This window comes from Limanda limanda, chromosome 2, assembly GCF_963576545.1.
Source record: "Limanda limanda chromosome 2, fLimLim1.1, whole genome shotgun sequence".
Classification (NCBI taxonomy): Eukaryota; Metazoa; Chordata; class Actinopteri; order Pleuronectiformes; family Pleuronectidae; genus Limanda; species Limanda limanda.
This window is the reverse complement of record NC_083637.1, coordinates 24,846,775-24,870,262: the sequence shown is the minus strand read 5'-3', so window position 1 is coordinate 24,870,262 and position 23,488 is coordinate 24,846,775. Positions and strand designations below refer to the sequence as shown.

Here is a 23,488-nt window from a genome sequence, read left to right as displayed (position 1 = left end):
AAATTGCAGTCATTTGTGTCTCTTAGGCAAATAGAGAATAGAGTGCTCAGCCTGCAGACGTGCCCCGACTCAATTCTAATTGTCTTGACCAAATCTTTCTCAGCAGTTAAGACAATTGTGTCTGTGTTCCTCTGGAAGACATGTGTATGTGCAATAGGCTAATACTAATGTGCAAGAGGCTAATATTAATAAAGAGACAAACTTTCTCCCATGCTGAAGTAACAGCTTATACAGTAGCTAGTTTTTACTATTTTTTGCATATATATATATATATATGTACAGTATGTTAGCCTATTTGTTGCTGTCACAAAAGAAAATATTGTATCATATAGACTTGGTATTGTAAAACTACCACCAGATCAAGGTGCTAATACAGACACAAGATAATGTCGGGCATGAACTCTGGAGTTTGCCTTCCAGATATGAAGAACGCAGCAGGAGATCGACAACAGGAACATTTTTCGCCTGGGTATGCAGGAGGAAGGAGGAATATAAGTTCTGTTGCAGAGAGCAGAAAGTGTTTTTGTTAACAGCCCATCGACACCGGCGTCAGCCCTGATCTCCGAAAGCTCTCAAATCTCATTGTCTTTCTAAGTTCACATCTTCGTCTGCGTCCTCTACAGGTAAGACAGCTACAGCTGTAGTCTCACATCGGCTCAATCAAACCTTTTTCCGGGCACTTTACCAGGCGGCTGGCAGGGAAATGCCCGGTGTGACTGACTCAGACATTTGCGTTTCCACATACATTCTGCAGCTATATGAGAAAATGGTGAGACCGATAATCTCCATCCTCCAGCAGCGTGAGCAAAAAATCAACAGCGTGGCCCTACTTTGAATATTCCAAAAATTAATGACGATGCAAAGTGGCTTCAAAAGGAGAACACACTTTAAACTTATTTTATCCGTTACAAAAACACTTGGGAACATTTAAGATTTGACCTTAAAATGTGCTTTTGTTTTCCACAGCATAGATCTTAGCCCATAAAGAAACACACACACACACACACACACACACACACACACACACACATTCCCATGCTTTAGGGCTGAAATAGGAGAGTGGGGGTGAAGGTGTAGACAGGAACGGTGCGGCTGTGCCGTCTCTCACCTACAGTAACCTGGCAACTACTGTGATAATCATTTTGAGAACTTTTGCAATATTTTCAGAAGTACTACAAATGACCAATCATTTATTGAATTAAATAATCATTAGTTGCCATTGGATACAAAAGAGAGCTTAACCATAAAACAGTAAAATCCTACTTTTGATTGTGATTTGCATTATAATAGCATACTAATAGTTTTCTATTCAGGACCTATATTTTATGCCGGACTGCACCAAGTACTACTTCTACTACTACTGCTACTGCTAATAATAATATAAATAATAATAAAATACTGTATACTTGTACTGGTTGAATGCCGTGAGACACATTCATCGATCCAGTGGAGAAACTGAGAGTTGCATAAAAAACATTGATGTTGGCCTATTTGCCAGGGAAAAATAGATTTTACTCACAACAGTTACCGGGGTAAGTTAAGGACAAAGAGAGAGTTTAAAAAAAACCTTAACAAGCCTTAACCACCACCCCCCCTAAAAAAAGAAACCAGACCAGCCATTCTGGGGAGAGAGAAATAGACGGAGAGAAAAAAGAGCGGTATTGTTCTTTGTTTGAGCTCACACACACACACACACACACACACACACACACACACACATATATAGAGTGCTGACACCAATAAGCAGTCAATGATTTTCCTAATGGTTCTCTTCTATGGAAAGGCCATTCTCATGAGGACGGTTAAAGTACTGAAAGCCATGTGTAACCCCCCCCCCCCCGATGGTGGCTTTCGCTCTCTCTCTCTCACACACACACACACACACACACACACACACACACACACACACACACACACACACACACACACACACACACACACACACACACACACACACACACACACACACACACACACACACACACAGAGCATTAAAGACAAAACTTGTTAAACAGAAAGCAAGAGAGGTTGACAGGCTGCCAATGCAGGTTAGCTGGTTGGGAGCATGTTTGTGTGTGTGTGGGGGGGGGGGGGGGATGTGTGTGTGTGTGTGTGGGGGGGTTAATCATGCTTTTTTTCTCTTGTGTTTTTTCTTCGAATTTTATCTATATATGCCCACATTTCCATCATCAATCGGTCACAGTTTTACCAATTCTCTCACTTTCAACAAAACTTCCCCCAGCTGTCATCAAGGCCTTTATTAAGTTGTATGTGCCTGTGAGTGTGGGAATGCAGACATGAGAATGTTTTCTTACAGAGTCAAATCTACAGAGTTAAAAAAAAAGAGAGGACTTATAGGTTAAATATTAAAATGCTTGAAATTCAAATTGTAAAAATAAAATTTGCTATTTCAGACAAATTACCAAGCTTGCGAAGCTTTCTTGTGAAGCTTGTATTAACTGCATTCGGAAAACATTTGACATTGTGCTCACACAATCAGCCGCCCTAATTATCTTCTCCTCTGCTTCCCACCCGCCCTCCACACACAGAAACGTTTTTCTCATACATTGTAATTTCCGTATACCTCTGAGGCTTTATGTTCAATGGAATGGAACCGAAACAGGAAGGAGGGCTGGAGACGGATGAGAGGAGCGAATAGTGGCGAGGACGGAGCGAGAGAAAAGACAAAGAAAGAGAGGAAATGGGAATAAAATAAGTGGAACGACGGCAATTGACGAAGAGAGAGAGAGGGCGAGCGTGAACCGAGTGAGAGAGGGGGGGGCAACTCCGGCGACGGCGGCGGCGGCGGCGTGGAAGCGTCTGCGGAGCGTTGCTGATGTGATGGCACGATGATGATGGTGTTGATGATTCACCGCTGGTAAGAAATCAGTGAGAAGAACATATTATTATCACACAGCTCAATTACAGCGCAATTTCTTCCCGACAGCGACTGCCTCGGCAGGGCTCCTCATTGAAGCTGATTTGGGAGGCCTGCGGCGCCTTGGAGGACCAGTCAACGACTCAGCGGTGCGGTGAGACAGCCCCACTTCAGAAGGGAGAGGGGCGACCGGGGGCGAGGAGGAGAGGGAGCACGCAGTGATGAAGAGGGTGAGGGAAGTGGTGGAGGAGACGCATGCAGGGGATCGGCTAAAAGTGGTGTCGGGCGGGGGAAGGACAGGCGGGATGTAAATGCACTGCTGATGGAGCAAACACCTGTTCAGTAATGAGTGCGAGCTGGTCCTGATGGGTGGGCATGAATACTGAAGAGCAGCTATTTGTGTGGTCCACGATGCTCCTGAAGTTTATTTACCCTCAAAGTATGTGAATGTGCTGCATGAGCAACGGGGGAAGGAGCAGAGAGATAGAGGCCTTTGTATATCTGCACGCTTTTATGTGTGTGTGTGTGTGTGTGTGAGGAAGATTGTGTGGGTGAGTGTTTTTTGTGATGCAGGAAGGAGAGTATTTTATGATTTAATGCATTCTGTAGGTGTGCGCCTTCAGCACAGAGGGGGCCTCTGAAGAGTGTGTGGGTGTGTGCACGGACGTGTCGGCTTTCGTGTGGATGTTTGCAGGTGTGTATGAGCTTGTACAATTTAACTGGTACATCCCGGCTGTCTCCAGCGTACCCTGAAACGTCCCGCACGGTGTCTGCCCCGAGGCAAAAGCAGCCTCAGCTGAACCGCTTCACTGACCTCAAGGGGGGGGGGATTCATCAACGTGACCTTGACCATAAACCCTGATTCTCTCACATACTACATACTGGTACGAGTATGGAAGGGGTTGAATATTCTACAATTATGTAGCTGTGTCAAACACCAGGTTACTACTGTATTTACCACAATATCTACCACATGGATACTAGTGTTACCATTGTTTCCTTTGATGTGGCTTTAAAGCTGCAACCAATCAATATTTTTATACAGTCAGTGGATCAAATCACTGTGTGAGAAGAGAAAGGTGTCACGTGCAATGATGAAACCACAGAGAATTACCTCCTCTGCAGTTCCCCTTAAGCTCTGCAGAGCATTTTATCATCTTTCAGCTTATTGTTTGAGTTTTAGGTCCAGCGACTTTATAGTTATAGTTAACTGTCATTCAGGTTCACTGCTTTCATGTTCTTTTTTAACTCTAAACCTAATCATATGAAAAATGTATTATCTTAAAAATTTGAAAATTTAAATATTTGTCAGTTTTTCGTGTCATGTTTGTTTATTTGCTTGTTCGATGTGGTGAGTAAAATATTCACATTTCAAACACCATTTTAAAGGTTCATCATATTGTCTGAACTTATGATACTCAAGGTTTCTACGCAAAATATTCTATTCATTATATATTTAACATCTGTTCATTATTTATACATCTTATCCTTTAACAGATAAGGGGTGGAGCCAATCCCAGCTGACATCGGCCAAGAGGCGGGTTAACCGACAGGTCTTTGGACTGGGAGGGAGCCGGACTACCCGGGGAGAACCAATGCAGGCATGGGGAGAACGTGCAAACTCCAACCCACCATCCATTTAACAAAGGATAAAAACGTCTAAACACAAGGCAGCCATACAGAAATGATCTTACTTTAGAGTTAGTAAGGTCAATTTTACCGGATGTTCAAAGCTTTCTCAAAAGGGACAAAGACCACAAACATAGTTCTATATCCAACATTACATTATATTAAATCAAATGGAAAATGTCTCTTTCTTTATTCTATTCATATTTTTCTTCCTTTGTGGATGACATATGTTTGTGTGTGTTGAACGAAATCATGAATCAAACAAAAGTTCTTCTTATTTAAAAGCATCAGCCACTTCAATACGTTATACAGATGTTGATAATGCATAGAAACACTGTATGTGTCAGATGCGAATGTCCATCAGGGTGAATTATTAAACCACTGCAATCACAACGTTGTTGAAGGTGACAAAGGAGAACTGGGATCATTGGGTAGATTTGCTAAACCTCCTCAGGATAATCCTGAACGAGAAGCTCCAATTAAGAGATGCTTGATAAAACCATTTGATCTGCGTCTTCACATCAGCTTACGTTTAAATCCTAAAGTACACCAACAGAGGGAAGAATCACAGACCTGATTCCCTGCATGCGAGGAGGCCATTTGGACTCTAGTTCCCAGAAATGGTTTGCAACCGCACAGTCTCTGCCAGCCAGGGCCTAGCTACTATAACAAGCCTTCAAACCAAACCGGGTTCCCCTAAGGATTACGCCAGGATTTGAGTCGACGTCGGATTTGTAGAAGGGATGAGACGTTTATCTTTTCTTTTTTTTCTCCCCGCAACATTCCATGATGCAGCTTTCTTCTGTCTTGCATATCTATCTCGCTTTCGCTGCCTGTCTCCATCTCCCTCTCTTTCTTCCTTTCTCCCTCTGTCTCTAAGACACAGATAGAGACAAGTCTTTTGGGCTGTTGGCATTCAGCTCCAGTCGTGAGCAGAAGAAAAAAAGGAGGAGGAGAGGGAGGAGGAGGAAGAAAAAGGCACCACTGTCAGTTCCTCTGCTCTTGCTCCTCCACGGGACTGGAAGGACAAAAGCTTTCCCTGACAGGGCCTATCTCTACCCAACCGACGTGTCATCACCCTGTGTCTTCACCAGAACTGCCACGTACTCGCCTTTCTTCCTGTCACTAACTCTGTCTTATTACAGTAACACAATACATGGGGATTAGTGTATGGCGCGTCGAGGAGATAGAAAAAGCAGTGGCTCACGCTCAGTGTCATTAGTCTGTGTGGGTGTGATTGCATGTTCATGTGCATTTGCGTGTTACACGTGGATCAGCGTGGTGCATGTCAATGTAGCAGCACTGCAGCGATTTCACCGAAGTGGGCAATCTGCCGTGTGCTTCCCCCGACGACAGGGCTGTCAAGTGTTTTTCGATGCGATGTGACCATTACGGTTGAGAGACAAACCCACTCCATGCTGTCTGATGATCCCCTACACGAGGCTATTCATAGGGAATGTTGCAGGAGGAACTATATGGAGGCTTTGGTGCACACTGTGATCAAGACTGGGAAATCAGCAGCGAAAAAGGGACATGCAACTGTCGCTGCATGCGATCCGACCTGATGGGAACGTGCTCATGCAGCATCTCATCATGTCCCATTGCCCGGCACGGCAGCAGCACCGTGAAGGGAACATCCACTCACGCTCCATTAAAGAGAAAATACACTATCTTCCCTTTAATACAACTCTCCACATAATTTGTGAATCACATCACAAGCAACTGTATTCACACACGTATTGTTATACAGTTAACATCACCAAGCCCTAGCGGAGGCTAACCTGAAGACATCAGGGTCATTTTGTCTGGAACAACTAACCATGTGATAAAGATAAAGATTTGTATTAAAATAAACGTCTGTTAAGTCATTTATCACCAAATCTCACCATCACTGACAAACACTGTTGCAGCTTTAATTCATTGTTTTTACTGGTGTGCGTAATACTTTGGAGTTTTCATGCCCCTGAAACAGGGACTGCAGAGTTGCGCATCAGTCTGGACAAAGAGGAATGGAGACTTTCGGAAAACAATGTCGCAGACAATGTTTCCTCCCTGATTAGGTGTTATCAGTCACGACTCAACAACCATTGGTGAAGGAAACACAGAGCGAAATACAAGTGTTCTTAACTCTTGTAGCTAATAGTGCCACTTTATTCTAGGTCGACGCAAAGACATCCCTGCTCTTACTTTTTGCCATTGCTCTTCTTTGTTTGCAGTATTTTCTGCAACTAAGCAACCAACTGCAGAGTAGAATTTCTGCTTCCTTTTTTCACTTACATGTATGTACAATATTAGTATAAAAAGTGGGTTGGACTGTGATATTATTTGCTCCTAGTGCTGTTGTTCATCAAAATGCATCTACACCACACACGGGTCATATTGGGCAGTTTTTGACTGAGGATCAGATTGAAAGATTGCAGGGAGTAATGGAAGGAGAAGGAGCAGCCACAGTGAGCTGTTACGATGAAGAGCTGCAGGCGACAGGCTTCACACCTCCATCCTCTCAGCGAGGTAACCAACTCGGCTCACTGTGCCCTGCTGATCGCAGACTGATGCCATGTGCAGCATAAAATCAGATCATATGCTCGCAGAAAGATGAAAATGTTCAATGAGTGCCAGCCTTTTTTTATTCAAACAACAATAGTTTGTTATGATGGCCCCCAGATTCTGTGACCTGGAGGATTAAACCGAATTGAATGTCACCAGCAGTGACAACTGGTGTCTCCAAATCAACCAGGAACCATGTTACATTGTTTCTAACACTAACCCCAAAGGCTCCTGGAATCTGCAACTCATGCTTTTTTGCCATTTTTAAAAACAATATATCTTTCTATTGAGCTGTTTAATGTGATTATCATCTATCATGATCTATGCAACATGATCTTATTCTAGTAGTGTATCTCACAGTACTTGGCACTAATCCCTTTTTATAACATACAGCATCTCTTTTTAAAGGGATAATCCTGAAACTACGAAACAGCAGGGGAGTTGGTCTATTAACTCTTCCATATGGTGTTGGTCTAGTCCAAACCTGTGTGTGTGTGTGTGTGTGTGTGTGTGTGTGTGTGTGTGTGTGTGTGTGTGTGTGTGTGTGTGTGTGTGTCTGTGCGCATAGCCTTTTAGCCCTGCACTTAATGTCCACATGCACCCAACTTCAGATAAAACAAACTCGGCCCCTGCCCTGTCTTGCCAGCTCTCTCTCTCTCTCTCTCTGTCTCTCTCGCAGGGCTGCCTGCTAAGCCTCTTACCTTTGGGATTATTGGCAACGCTAGGTATTATATAGCTTCATTCATCTGGATGATGCGTTATTAATGTGTTGGGGAATGAAACCATCTGCAACAGCAGCCGTGGGTGATGTCAGGATGGGGTGTGTGTTTATGTGTGTATGTGTGTGCATGTGTGCGTGTGTGTGTGAGTGATGCAGCTCTAATTGGTGGTAATTTGAATAGACTTGACAGAGCAGAGATGTACAGTAGTTATGATCTTTGTTTTTGAAGTTTTGCAGATGAGGCACACAGAAATGTCATGCTGAGCACAAAGCGCACTCACACACACACAACCACACACAGCATTCACACAGTCTAACGAAGGACAAGAGGGTGGTAAGTTATGTGTTCGTTAAATCCCTTTCAGACATGCACATCACTCTGTAAAAGCACTGTTACAAAAGACTCAGAGGTGATTTTCTGTGAAGGTCTCTCTTGAAATGTCACCAAGTTTCCCTTTTCAGACAAAGTTCCCATGTTCGTACAGTATAGCCGTGGAAATTACGAGTGTGAACTTTAGATAATACAGCATACAGTTTCAATTAAGACATGAGGCATCTTCTCTATCTGTGATATGGCCTTCATGTACTGTCACCCTTTACAATCAAGATGACCCTGGTGACAGTGCCAGACTATAGACTATAGGGCTGGTTCAGAGTTAATTCAACTTTGGAACCTTATAAAGCTGATCCTGGAACAGCTAGCGAGAGCAGGCTACACTTACCAACATATTTCATCACCTCTCATCAGCTCTCTCGCCAAAGCTACGCCCCCAAAACACAAGAATGCACAGAGCTAGGAGCCAACTGTTCTGTGACTAAGGCTGTAACTTCTGGCTTTAGAAAAAAACGTATACCCCAACTTATAAAAACAGTTTGCTTTTTCACAGGCCACCAAAAAGCCACGTCATTACATAACTGCATATTTCACTCTTTATGTCTATGATTTTCCACCACAGGCTTTGTTCATGAAGCTCCCTCTAGTTCAGCTGATGACCACAGAACAAGGAGGTGGTTTGTCCCTGGGCTGCTTCACTTTGGCATCAAAAAATATTAAATCGTCTTTGCCTGCTACACAAGACACAACCTCTGTTTTTTATAATTGTTCATCACAATGTTTCGGATTGTGTTATGTGTTTTGTTGGTCACAATAATTTTGCCCTACGCCCTTTTGCGTAAGCAGTTCTTCCTTCTAGCAAAATGTTGGTCCGAGGGTCGAACTTGAATTTCTTTTTATAGAAACTAAAAAAACTGTTATAAGATTAGGCACTGGCTTTGAATTGGCCATTGAACTGCCTTAGTGGAAAATGGAAATAAGTCGCCAACTAAATACCACAAGCATCAAACCAGCCGACAAATAATTTTTCATTTTGCAAGAATGGTACAGGGATGAGCAGCATACAAGGGTCTTACGGTGACCTTGATAAGATGTTTTTGGTAAGTTTTTGTCTTTCATTAGTGGATCTCAATCATGACAGTATCAGCAAAGAGGGAGCACCAACTACCATGTTTTTAATTAAAATTTGATTAACCTTAGTTTTTCCATTAATCATTTCATCAATATGACTAGAAAGGCTGCACCAGCAAAAGCCGAAAATATTAAATTTATAACTACACAGAGCATTACAAAAAGAAGCAAATTGTCCCATTTGAGATGCTGCATCTTTGAGGCAACGTCCCTTTCTCCTCCAGCACGGCTATTCACACATTCAGCCTTTTTGATGAAATGCTCAAATTAAAACATGCAGCTGTTGAATGAGTGTAGATACCAGTCTAATTGAAGCCTCCTCTGCTGAAGTTCATTAGCTTTTTGAATGCTGATTAAACTGCGTCCGTGGTAATGAGCATCAGATTTGGCAGAGTAAGAGTTTAAATTAAATTTCCGACCTGTTGAGATATATTTTATGTAGAGTAGTGTACATACACTACTGGGCTGATGTTAAACCCTCAACACACTGTTTGCTATTAACTTGATGATGCAGTTATCCATTAACCCGATTAAATATAACACAATAATGAACGTTGCATAATTGACAGGACTGCTTGAGTCATACCAAAGTGTGAGCGTGTGTGTGTGTGTGTGTGTGTTTGTGTGTGTGTCCTAGGATTTAGATAGGCTCTCTACAATGGATGCCAATGCAAAATGCTAATAAAAGATACAGTAGCTGCGTAAACCTGTTTGTGTGTGTGTGTGTGTAGGGTCCAGGTTATACACGTTGTGGGGACCTAAATTGGTTTACAGGGTCACATTATGGGGACATTATGGGGACTTGTCTTCTTTATTGGGGAAAGAGCAAGCCCCCAAACTGTAAATCAATACGTTTTAAGGTGAAGACATGTTTTAAGGTTAGGTCAACGTTTAGGTTATGTTTGGGTTAAGATTAGGTTTATGCTAAGGTAAGGTTTATGGTAGTAGTAGCTATGATTAAGATTGGAGTCTCCAAGAAATCAATGTAAGTCAATGTAATGTTCTCTGAAGTCATGTGTGTGTGTGTGTGAGTGTGTGTGTATGTGTGTGCATGTGTGTGTGCAGGTGTGTGTAGTATTTCTAACATCCTGACACCTGTCAAATAGATATTCCTCCTTTACACACAGTCAGCAAAGAGACAGGAGGACAGGGAAAGGGTTGGGGTCTCTGCTGCAAACAGACAACATGGATACCACACTGAAGAGACCGGCGGTAACATTTCGCACCCGGTCTCGACGGAGCGTTCGGCAGGGACGTGTGAGCGTGTGATGTTTGCGCTGCTATGGATACCCAAACTCTCAGTCTGCAAACTACATACAGTCTGAAGTTTTCGGATTCCACGCTGGTACAGATATTTTGCATGTGAGCGGGATCAGCTTTGTGAAACATCATGACAGGGTTTTAGCGCGACACTGCATTATGACAATAATGAAATGTTTTGCGGGGGGTTTTCTCCATTGCAGGTTTTGGAGACAGATGGTGTCATGTATACAAATTACCCTTCAACATCAAAGTGTCTCGGGTTTTTTCGATGCATCTCTTTCAAGTCTGAGGTGGATACTTCTTCCCTCAGATGTGAAAATGTTTCCAACTCTCTCCGAGACTAGCAGCACTTGAAAAAGAAGCTCGCTGTGCGTGAAATAACGACAGATGGACGGACTGATAGGCAGGCTGTACTTTACTTTCCCTCATTACAGGTTTTACAGAGTAACACTTTATTGGCGTAATGATCGGGACATTTTAAATTGTAAATCACACAGTAGCGCATCTTCTGGTCGCCCCTGGACTGTAATTATGTATGTTCAAATGTCCGGACCCGCCACGTGATTTACTTTCGGGGGGGTGGCAATTCAACAACCAATTCCCACTGATGGAGTCGCTGGGCTACAATACAACACCAGCGTCGACAGTGAGTGGCAAAGGAACACGCTACATGAGAGAAGGGCTGAGCTGTTGCAAATTGAATGAAGGATGTTCAGGACACGAAATATGATAATAGAAGTTTACAAAAAGTTACACCAAAAGATACCAAACCACGCCAAAAAACCTTTTGAGATTCCTCTCTGTAATATAAGCTCTGGCTACTGTTATTTTGTCATACAGTACATGTAGGTCTGTTATAAAATTAACACAATCTTCACAAAGAAGAGGAAGTGATTCCATAAATGTTGTGGCCATGATGTCAGTCCGATATGATGAAATCAAAATTTTCAAATAGACAAAATTATCTGGCGACGATTTGGACCTGCAGTTTGACCCAGTTGGTGATCACAGCTGTACACCGCGTTCCACATTATTATGCAAATTGGATATAAGGGTCAAAAACATTCATTTTTTAGTTTTTGAATTAAACTCATGGATGGTATTGTGTCTCAGGGCTATTTGGATGATTGAAATCAATCTCAGACACCTGTGATAATTAGTTTGCCAGGTGAGCCCAATCAAAGGAAAACTACTTAAGAAGGATGTTCCACATTATTAAGCAAGCTACATGTTTCAGGCAAAATGGGGAAGAAAAAGGATCTCTCTGCTGCTGAAAAGCAGCAAATAGTGCAATACCTTGGTCAAGGTAACACAACATTGGATATTTCCAAAAGAATTGCGCGTGATCATCGGACGGTGAAGAAATTTGTCACTGATTCACAGCACAAGCGGGTTCGTTCAGACAAAGGCAAAATAAGGAAGATTTCTGCCAAACAAATTTGTAGGGTTAAGAGAGCAGCCACTAAAATGCCATTGAATAGCAGCAAACAGGTGTTTGAAGCCACTGGTGCCTCTGGAGTCTCGCGAACTTCAAGATGAAGGATGCTCAAGAGGTTTGCAAGTGTCCTTAAACCTGTTATTCGTTCCTCTAAACCAAGCTCACAAGCAAAAAAGGTTGCAGTGGGCTCAGGACTACATGAAGACTAAGTTCCAAACTGTTTTGTTTACGGATGAGTGCCGTGCAACCCTTGATGGTCCTGATGGATGGAGTAGAGGATGGTTGGTGAATGGCCACCATGTCCCAACAAGGCTGAGACGTCAACAACGAGGTGGCGGAGTCATGTTTTGGGCCAGAATCATGGGGAGAGAGCTGGTCGGCCCCTTCAGGGTTCCTTGACGGTGTGAAAATGACCCCGGCAAAGTACGTAGAGTTTCTGACTGACCACTTTCTTCCGTGGTACAAAAAGAAGAACCGTGCCTTCCGAAGCAAAATCATATTCATGCATGACAATGCACCATCTCATGCTGCAAAGAATACCTCTGGGGCATTGGCTGCTATGGGCATAAAAGGAGAGAAACTCATGGTGTGGCCCCCATCTTCCCTTGACCTTAACCCTATTGAGAACCTTTGGAGCATCCTCAAGCAAAATATCTATGTGGGTGGAAGGCAGTTCACATCCAAGCAGGTGCTCTGGGAGGCTATTATGGCATCCTGCAAAGACATTAAAGCAGAAACTATCAAAGAACTCACAAGTTCAATGGATGCAAGAATTGTGAAGGTGATATCAAAGAAGGGGTCCTATGTTGACATGTAACTTGACCTGTTAAGATGTTTTTGATTAAAACTTTTTTTGGTTTCAGTAAATATGACCTCTTAATGCTGCAAATTCAACAAATGACCATTTTTAGTTCTTTACAACCTATAAAATATCTTGAAACTCAGAAACTCAGAAACTCTGCATAATAATTTGGAACACTGCATTTTGAGTTTTTTATTTTTGAAAAAAATACTGTTATCATTGGGAGGTTTGTTCAATAAAATCTGAATTATACTCTAACAGTTGATGACTTGAAAAATATACTGACTGGCTGTGCATTACTATTTAGGAAAATCTGAGCAAAGTGTAATCTGCATAATAATGTGGAACGCGGTGTAGTTTACCCGAGGACGTAGAAGAAGACATGTTCAACTCAGTGGAATAAGAAGGTAGATAAGATGCTACACACATAGACCTAATCCTTCTAAAGCAGTGATTTTTGGTGTCACTGTGTTTACACACTCACACTCAAAGACATTGTTGCTATGGAGCTGTGTCACCTATGATTGTATGTATGCCCCCTTGTCCCGCTCTGTGTCGTGGCACTTCACTGTCTGGCTATTCCTAGAAACTACTTATACAATGTGTATATGTGACTGTATGTGTTGCTATAAATATGTAAGTGTATGTGGGTGCTTCTCTGCATCTACATAATTTTGGATTGTTTGTGTGAGTTTGGTATGTGTGTGTGTGTGTGTGTGTGTGTTTGTGTGTGTGTGTGTCTGTGTGTGTGTGTGTGTGCGTGTGTGAGTCAGCACTGTGATCATGGACACAGTGGGATGAATCATGTCGTGGTTGTGCTGGTGGTTGGAGAACAGGCTGGTGTAGCAGCGACGGATTCAAGCGAAGCTCCCAAATGAAAAGCAGATGTGAAGTGCATTGTGATTTGGTAGCATGTGAGGATCATTTTCAAGCCCTTTAGTGTTAATTCTGATAGTCTTTCAATGGATTCTACTTTTCCTTGTCAAGTTCCCAAAAAACATTGCAACAAAAGTTACCACAACTATGTCACAATAAGTGTTTTCTTTAAATTACACGAAATAATTAATATCATATTAGTTATGGTCAAGTGGAAAGCTAGAAAACTGACATTTTTAGCTTCTTTTATTGTCTAAAGTTCCTCCATCCATGGTCTAATATTCTTTGCAGATCAAGGGGGAGAAATGGAGCCTGTCCCTGCTGACATTGGGCAAAAGGCAGGGAACACCCTGGACAAGTTGCCAGCGAGACAATAGAAACAACCTTTACTCCTCGCATTCACATTAACACCAAAGGTCTATTTAGAGTGTCCAATTAACATAACTCCATTCTGCGTGTCCCTGGACTGTGGAACGAAGCCAGAGAAAAGCCACGCAAACACAGGGAGAACATCCGAGCTCCACACATAAAGACCCTCTGCCGAGCTGGGATTCGAACCGGGAGCCGTGCTGCACTGTTGTTTCCTCTCAGAGACAAAATGAACGAGATATTTGGCAGTCACAAACTATTCAAGTAAAATATCCGCTGGCACGCGTTTCTTTGTATAAATCAGCCCTGAGCCAAGCGTACAACTGTGGGAAAATAACTGCAGTGAAGATATATATAATGAGATGATGTGTCATATTTTGTGGTTAGGCTTGTAGTGTAAGTATTATCATCATGCTGTGGAACAATGGAGAGAAGAAACCTGAGGTGAACGTGTGTTTTCAGACCATTTGAACTGCCGTCTGAACCGTAGGAAAGCGTTTAGGAAAACCCTGTGCAAGGGGAAAAGTGTACATCAGAGGTAATGTTACATGTATTACCATGACTAACAGGAAAACTCAACATGTGTGAGCCGGACGCCCGCTGGGCACATGGGGTTCATGACAGTATATGACTACCGTGGCAGATGGAAAGAAAATGCTGACGACCAGATGTGAAGCTCGGAGTCAGACGCCTTTCAAAGCTTTTACTCCGTCTCCTGTCGAAGGTAGATTGGTTTAATTTCAGCACAATAGCACTTTTTCCCATCCATTACCGGGGCTACCCTAATAAGCACTTATTAATTATAATTGTGAGAGCCATGCACTGTCAGGCAAAACAAGACAGAATAATTGATAAGTAGGAAGTTGTGATGGGGCATCTGCAACAGGTGGGAACTCCCAGCTAACTTCAAGTTCTCCATGTCCTTATATATATAGATAGTGAAGTGAGAGGTGAACAACAAGCTGTGGAATCTGTCGGCCGACAACAACAACAACAACATCCAAATGCTCGGCCTCACCATTTCCTCAAAAGACACAACAGGAGACGACCACTAATGACGACCGCAGCTCCTGCCTGCTGCGGTGACACATCCTGGGCTGCGCATAATGTTTCCGTCGGACACAAGTTATCACGTAGAGACGCTGCTATTGTCACACACTGTAGCTTCTGGCTCATTCTATCCTGGAAGTGCCGCGCTCCCCTCTGTCAGGCGTGGTGCATCGTATAGACTCTATAGAGCATCAGTTGGCGCTTATGCGTCACCCTCAGGCCGGACCACTCTGCCGGGCCAGTCCACACACACACACACACACACACACACACACACACACACACACACACACACACACACACACACACACACACACACACACACACACACCACCCACAAGAATGAAAATGCAGTGATTAAGCAGTTGAGGGCGACTATATGGTTGAATGTTAAGAGTTGAGGGGGGAGCATAGAGAGGGAGAGAGAGAGAGTGGACAGGCTGGCATCAGGCCTGCTGACTGACTGGCTGGTGGACTGACTCTCCTATCCAGGCAGTGTGAAGTGCTTTGGGCCCGTGGGGAGGTAAGCCCTTCTTTGAAAGATCAAGGGTGCACATCCACTGTGTGATTTAATAGCACCACATATTTGCACAAATGGGTGTTGACGCAGCGTGAGCAGGTTGTCACACAACAACCGGTCCACAGCTGCCGTTGTGTTGTTTACGCCGAGTCCTACAGTTACAAATATTCCTCACAAGGAGAAATAAATACTAATGTCCTAAAGTGCTTCTAATGCAAACTCACTAACAAACCTCACAGTCCCTGCAGGAGCATTGCTGGGATATTACACCGATATTTCACTACGGGATTCCCAGTCTGTCAAAGTATACAGAACAAATGGCCCGAATGGAAGCCGTCCTTGCTGTGACTTTGTGCTGTGGAGAAGCCGGCAGGTGGGACGAGTGTGGGTCCTATAGCAGAGGAAGTGAGTGAGTCACAGTAAAATCTGCGGAGGAGACAGATGATACAGTGCAGGAGCTCAGAGTGAGTGACTGTGCGGCCGAGGCCACAGTGTATCACACCACATCGCAGACGGTTATCTGCTGGTTGCATGGTGGCTGGAGAGGAGCATGGGCTCTACTTGAATGGCTGGCAGCTTTTACGAAGGGAAGGGGGGGGGAAATGCAGCAAGCTTGCCAGGAGTAAATGCGTCCAATTTCTTTTCTTATTCATTTTGTGGGCAGGGGGGGGGGCTGACTGCTTGAGAGATCATTCGAGCGGGAGGCTCAATTTTTTGGAGAATTTAATTCCAGACATCAGGTTGGGGGAAATTAATCACATGCTCCGCAGAAGCACTGTACAAATACACAAAAAGCTTCTCGGTGTGTGTAAGCCTCCGGGGCGCAGGGAGCAGTCAGTCAGCGAAGGAGTCTGCAAATAAACATTTCAGATTTGGGGTGGTGGGCAATTTTTTCAAATTTCCACTGTGCATCAGCTGCTCCGCTTGAGAATGGACCCAGCTCCACAGGCTATGTGTGTAATTTAATTTATTCCTTCTGCTTTGCAAAGATGCTCATTGTGCAGGGGGGGGTGCATGTGTGCTCTGGCTCCACCATCACATCCATCTTGACCTTTGGTGTTTTCTGCCACTACCAATAAAACTGTTTGCGTTTCCACAGACAACAGACGAGCCTAATCTCTGTGCACTCATCAAAAGCAAAAACCCTTGGCAAATGAGATTATGTCTCAGTTTGGCCTTGCTCTCTCTCTCTCCCAGGAGCTGCTGAGCCGTGCAGCTCCTGTGTTTGACTCTAAACACCACACAGACCGTGACAGGTAGAAGCTCCGGCCCCGGTCCGGGACCCGGACTCTCCACACACCTCCACGGCTGCTCTCTCGCGGAGGGGATTTGCCGTGCCGTGCCGTGCCGTGCTGTCCTGGAGTGAACTACACGCTGACTTCACATCTCGTCCCCCAGCGGTTGGCATGGTGCAGCTGGAGCTGGAGGATGCCCGTCTCCTCAGCATCCTCCCCGGGGGGAACACGGGGGTTCGTCCGCCTCCTCACACCTCCTACCAGGAGCCGGCGGAGGCTGACAACCACCCGGGCACTCGCTCCCCTCAGAGCCGAGGCCGTGTGATCGTGTGCTCGGCTCCGGGAACGTGTTGGACCCGCCTGCCCATACATACAGTGCCAGCCGCTCCGGGCTCCATCCCCGGCCACGATGAGCACAATCTCTCTCTCTCTTTTCTCTCTACATGACATGATCACATCGGCGGCGGCTCGGCGGGTCTTACCGGCTGTTGGATGTGGCGAGCCGCCCCCCTCCCTGGCGGCGGAGGAGGAGGGAGATGCTGCCGCTGCTGGACCCGCTGCTGGAAGTAGTCGCTGCCCGCGGCTTTGTTGCCCGCCAGCCGGTCCCTCTTCTCCCGCACGCTGGCGCCTCCGTCCTCGCCGGAGTCCAGGCTGCTGAAGTTCCACACGATCAGGGTCTGCACCAGCAGCACCGTGAGGGCTGCGATCAGCGCCGACCGCGAGCGGCGGGCCAGCCTGCGAGCACACACGCCGCCGACCATCGTCTCCGCACCGGGGCTGGAGGAGCTGGAGGAGCCGTCTGTGGCTGTGCGCAGCGCGGCGGGAGGAAGCGGTGCAAGTAGAGGGAGGAGGAGGAGGAGGAGGAGGGGGAGGAGGAGAGGGAGGAGGAGGAGGAGGAGGAGCGGGAGGGAGGGAGGCTGAGCTGCACGGCGGCGGAGGCGAGGAGGAAAGTGGGGAAGGAGAGGCACAGCGCCCCCGTGTGGTGGAGCTGGGTGACAGGGTGTCCACAGACAGACACGGTGTCCCCTCTCTGTGTCAGAGAAACTACACACACACGCTGGACCTAATGTTCATCTCTATAGAAATTCTGATAATGAATCCAATACACGCAAATGCTGGTGTTGGCCATGTCCGCTACAGTGGTGGATCTAGGATTAAATAATCACACAGAGGGGCCAACATCCTGTTAGAAGTATATAAAGTTATCATGTGCTGAATGTACTGCTGATGCAAAGTGTGACAGTCTTACAACAACATGTCTGGCTCTCAATATAACACAAGCAGTGTTGATTTCAAACTGAACAGGAAGTACCGTTGAAGTGGGCTGCGACCCACCAGAGGTGCGGACTTCCCTTGCAAGTGAAAACTAAGTACTTGTCTATGTGTGGTGTTTGATTCAGTGAATTCTTACAGCATTTGTTATATGTCTGGGTGAAATTCCCTCGACACATCCATGTACAATTACTGATCCAGTAAGGTGACAGTTAACACTACATTGATACTACTCCAATATCATTTGAAAACAGTGTTTTCAAACTAAAATGATCTCTGTCCACATAAGTGTTTTGACTCCATATCAGTTTTATACTAATTTGCCTGCAGACGCACGTCACCTGACCACTCACGTGCACTGGGCATTTTGGTTTTAAGATGCAGAATTCTAGCAGATAGCTTGAATAATAGATCATGTTCTACTCGTGTCAACAGTTGTATCGTTGTAAAATGCGTAGTTAAATTGTACAATCGCTTTTAGTAAAGGCAACAGGGTCAGTAACGCTCGAGGATGATTAGCCACGCTGTGTTTAACACTGGCAGCTAATGTCCTTTTGTTTTCTTTTGCATTAAGGAAGGTAACGTCATGACCGAATGGACCTATGGGTCTACTCTACATCATCGTTTCCAAACATATCCGTTTCTGCCCATCCAGTCTAAAACACAGCTCTTGAGTTTTCAAATTAAAACAGGGTCAGAAACCTTTCCAAACTTTAGCAGAGTTGATGCATTTTCATTTGAAAACAGTGTAATGTGGATATAGCCTCAGTCCTTGTTTACTGTTAGCTCTATAGCTTTTAGCAAATACAATTTAGCAGTGTTCAAGAACATTAGTACTTCAAAAAAGTGTAGGAAAACATTATTCTGAATGAATTGTCATATTTTTCTTTAGTATCTTTAGTAAATTACTAGTTCATTTTAAAAAGGACCAAGGACAGGACAGGGGCACTGCAGGGGCTAAACCGATTTCAGCTGGAGCCTGTGACCCCCCTTGGCCCCCCTGGATCCGCCTCTGTTCCATTATTATTATCATAGACTATCATTGGGCCTCTAGGGCTTCTTGACAGTGAATTAACTTGTCCATACAGGGGTGTAGCTACAGGAACTCTGGGTCCCCCGATATATTATTTCCTCGGGCCCCCTCTAAACTATGCTACCCTGTGGAATTTCTGTCTTCTCTGTAAGTTTTTGGAAACATTATCTCCATTTACACCCCACTTGCTGGATCCCAGCTGGAATCCAAGAGGTATATTAATATTTTTTCTTCCCTGCTTTCCGGGAGGTATGTTACAGCTGTGCAGTGGAGCTGCTAGGAATAAAGTGATTTGCCCGAAGACATGGCCGATAATTGCCATAAAGATCTGATTGACTTTTTTCCTATTCAACCAAAATGCCACCCTGTTGCTTAAACTAATCATTTATCAAAAATCTCAAATCGATTTAATCAGCCAGAGACGGACACTTTGTTCATTTTTAAGCACAGGAATAAAACCAATTTACCTCATTTACTTTTAAAGAAAAGACCGGACTGCTGTGGATTGAGGCTTCTAACTGGAGCCACAAACCTCCATAGGAAATAAAGGTCGCAATCAATATTTTATATCTCCTTCATAAGCCCTTTCACTGCAGATTTTTTGTCATAGTATGAAAACCATAGTTGTTTGAGTGTCCGAGTAAGTCATGACAGTGTGACAGAGAGCCATGCAGCGTGAAGCCACAGCAGGTCCCTGAAACTGAAGCAGCTCAATCCTTGTTCACACAACATAATTTTCAGCCAGATTTGCCAGTTCCCCCCCCCCCCCCCCCCCCCCCCCGAGTTACACAAGTCGCAAACAAAAGCCCCCGATTGGTGTGAATTCTTCGGAGAGCCTCATGTATTATAACCCGAAAATACGCATGTCATGGATACAAGGAAATCCAATGTGGTTCCATGCACTACGATGAACACACAGAAAAGACATTGTACAAGTCATCTGATAAAAAGACCTTGTTGTTCCAACATCCATTATGTGGCAAAAATGCTCAACAATAGCTCAGAATTAGCTAATCAATGTTTATTTGATTAGTCTATTTAAGATCAAGAGCTGATTGTGAGAGACACAATCGAGAAAAAGAGGAACATATGAAAACAAAAATATATTTATCAGACATGAATTTGCAATACAATTAAAGTTCTGACAGAAGTACTGCACATTTAGCTGCATTGTAGTGCGGGAATACAGAATGTATGATATTGAAAACACTGAACACACAATTCTGTTCCTGCTCCACACAAACAAATTCCTGCAGTTTTGCATTGAATTGGTGGTGAGTTCTACAGCAGTGATATTTTTGGCTCCCTCACAGCTGTGACTGGGTTTATTGCACCTTGGAGCTCCATCGGCACTATTCCTATTCATCACTTCTCTGCCTCTTAAAATGATTTAAAAAGATGCTTCTCAAACTGCTGGTCTTCTTGGATTTGTCCCTGAACAGCTCACATAAAATCCTTTCTGTAGCGCAGAGGATACACCTTGTAATGAATCCACACCGAACTTTCACATGAATTAGTCTTAGGAGGGGAGCCAAAGGAAATAAATCCATCACCGCATCTGCATAGAGTCTGTAGATCTGATGTTAGTCTTGACTGTACGTGTTAATTACTAAGAAAAAGCACACGATGTGTTAAAAATGATTATATCATTCAGACTCACAAGATACTGTCTGCCGTTTCCTGAGCGATTGTGTATGAAGCTTCATAAATAACTGTCAAGTCCAACTCTGAGCTGGGAATATTTTTAGTTCAATCAAACTTTCAGCTCAGTTCTGCGGAGTGATTCAGAGATGCTTGTTAAATAAGCTTCCTGAGCTTCATACAAGCCAACACCACCAGTAACAGAGACAGAAAAAGCTCCTCTCGCAGATGCACAGCCCAATACTGCACCTATACTTAATAAGATAATTCTTATAATTTTGCCTGGTGCATGTTAACAAGATGTCATTCATGGTGCCAACCAAAGACCACGGCCCTTTCATTAAATGAATACAATATACTCCTATCAAAAGAATCCTACTTTTATTACATACTTTTATTTGTAAATGAAAAAAAAAAATAATCTTCTTCATATACCGAAGGTTTAATGTGGCTCAAGCACTGATGCCAGTGACTCCACAGTGTTGTAAAATGAGGACTAATATGATGTCTGCCCAGACGTTGAATCAGCCAATCATGGGCCTTAAAAAGGTTATGTGTCATGGCCACATCCAGGCTGCATCATAACATTTATCATGGTGTAGTGCACTTCTCCGAAAAGACCACTCATCACTCAGTGCTACGTATGCTTCAATGTACTGAGCTATCGGAGAGCTTGAACTGCATAATGATGTATTTGGGCATTCGAATATTCATGCTGACAGCGTTATCCATTTGAAATGATATTAATATTAATTAAATTAGTTAATAAGAACATTTTCTGATGTTAACAGTGGGAGTCCCAAAAAATGAATGTGCATGTTCTAATCAAACTGCCAATAATTATTATACTCTGCTGGCGCTCTGGATACAGCCGGTGGGTACTGGTTGTCCAGCCATCCGTCTCGTTGTAGTGAACAGGATATCTGAAGAACACTTGATGGAATTTCCTCAAATTTTATAAAAATGTTAAGTTGGATTCACGGATGAAATGATTAGAATTTGGTGCATAAAGGTCCATGTCAAAGTGACCTTGTAAATCACGTTTTGGGTGTTATGAATGGAACATCTCAGCAACACCTCAAGGGAAATTCTTCAAATTTGGTACAAACGTTCACATGGATTGAAATATGAACTGATTCGATTTTAGTAATATGTCAGGAACATCCGCCTGGCAGAAATATTCCCACACAACTCCTTTTGCTTTTTGAAGGTGTAATCTTACAGATAAATTTAATCATTTTGAATTTGGCACTTGTTCACTTAGACCCATGAATTAAACTATTCGGGTGGTCAATGTCAAAGGTCAAGTTCATTATAGCCTCTTGAACATGATATTTCAAGTCTGTTTCAGGAAATGTCTTTTGTCAGTTGTCTCTTGGACTCAATGATTCGATTTCAGTGGCCAAAGGTCATGAGTCTGGAAAATTCAGTTCATATAGACATCCACATTATTCCAGCTTTTATTTGTGTGTGTATATATGTGTGTGTTATGCACACCAACATGTTGTGTTCTTGATGAATTCCTTTCATTCATCGGGTTGAATATTATATCACAAATTTGCAAGCAACTTATCCATCATCTCCTTGACTGTTGGTACACAGTTCATAATGAATTATTGTATATATGCAGCTCTAATACAGCTTTATATATTTTTTTGTATAAGTGTCTGTTTGGTAAAAAGCAGGGTGCGCTTGGCCAAATGCCAACTTACCTGGTGGCAAACAATGACGACAAGCGATAATATTTACTCAGAGCCTCTATCTTTTATCAGCCTAAGATCCTCAGTCATTTCCCAAACATCTGTTTCACGCTGCCAGGTCTTTGGGTAAATAAAGAGGAGCCAGAGAACAAGTTTCAACATTTAGAAATGATTATGTAGAACGTTTATAATTTGAATAAGATGTAAAATCATGTAAATTCATGCACTAAAGACTATAATTTACTTGTAAACAATTTGACCCACAAAACAAAAGCCCACCCTGAGAGGAGGCTGCGGCCGATGCCAGGCTGACAACTGCACCGATGTGTGACTCAGAATTTAGGAAAATCTGCAGCTTCTGCTTACAGTTTTTTTGGATTGCTTACACAATAAAATTAAAAGTAGTACACTATTAGCAAAACCTTACACTCAAGAAGCAAAACATCAGCCCATATTTGCACAACTATAAGCACATTGTCAACCTCACACTTGTTGCAAAACTCTACACACAGTGATTTGCAAAACACTAAACACACTTAACATACATTACACACAAAAATCTATCATGAAGTCACGTCTTTGCAATACCAAAGCACTGACTGTCAAATTACCACACCGTCCAACCAATTGGTTCAACACAGTCATCAGGTGTGCAAACACTTGTTTGCTTAATTGTAGACACAACAATCAGGTGTGTAAGCACTATAAAAAGCAGTAAGTGAGTTCATCGTTCTCCAAGCACAATGGAAAGAGTCAGAGAAAGAGTAAGACGAGGAGGAGGAGGAGGACGAGGAGAACGAGGAGGACGAGGAGGAAGAGGGGAACGAGGAGGAGGACGAGGAGGAGGAGGAAGGGGAGGAAGAGGAAGAGGAAGACAAGAAGGTGCTCAAAGAGGACCGAATCCAACAAATGAGATCCGCGCAACACTGGTTGACCACGTTGTCAACCACGGCCTGACGCTGAGGGAGGCTGGACTGCGAGTACAGCCAAATCTAAGCCGATATACAGTGGCAAGTGTGATGAGAACATTTCGACTGGAAAATAGGTAT

The 23,488-nt window shown here is 43.7% G+C and overlaps 1 protein-coding gene across 1 annotated transcript in view; it reads right to left on the bottom strand.

Annotated features, from left to right (window-relative positions):
• Positions 1–17,554, bottom strand: part of xylt1 (xylosyltransferase I) — an 80,431-nt gene extending 62,877 nt beyond the window's left edge. Inside the window, exon 1 of the mRNA XM_061091418.1 lies at positions 17,276–17,554. Within this exon, the coding sequence (XP_060947401.1) occupies positions 17,276–17,554 (279 nt within the window). The remainder of the gene's footprint in view (positions 1–17,275) is intronic.
• Between the last annotated feature and the right edge of the window lie 5,934 nt (positions 17,555–23,488).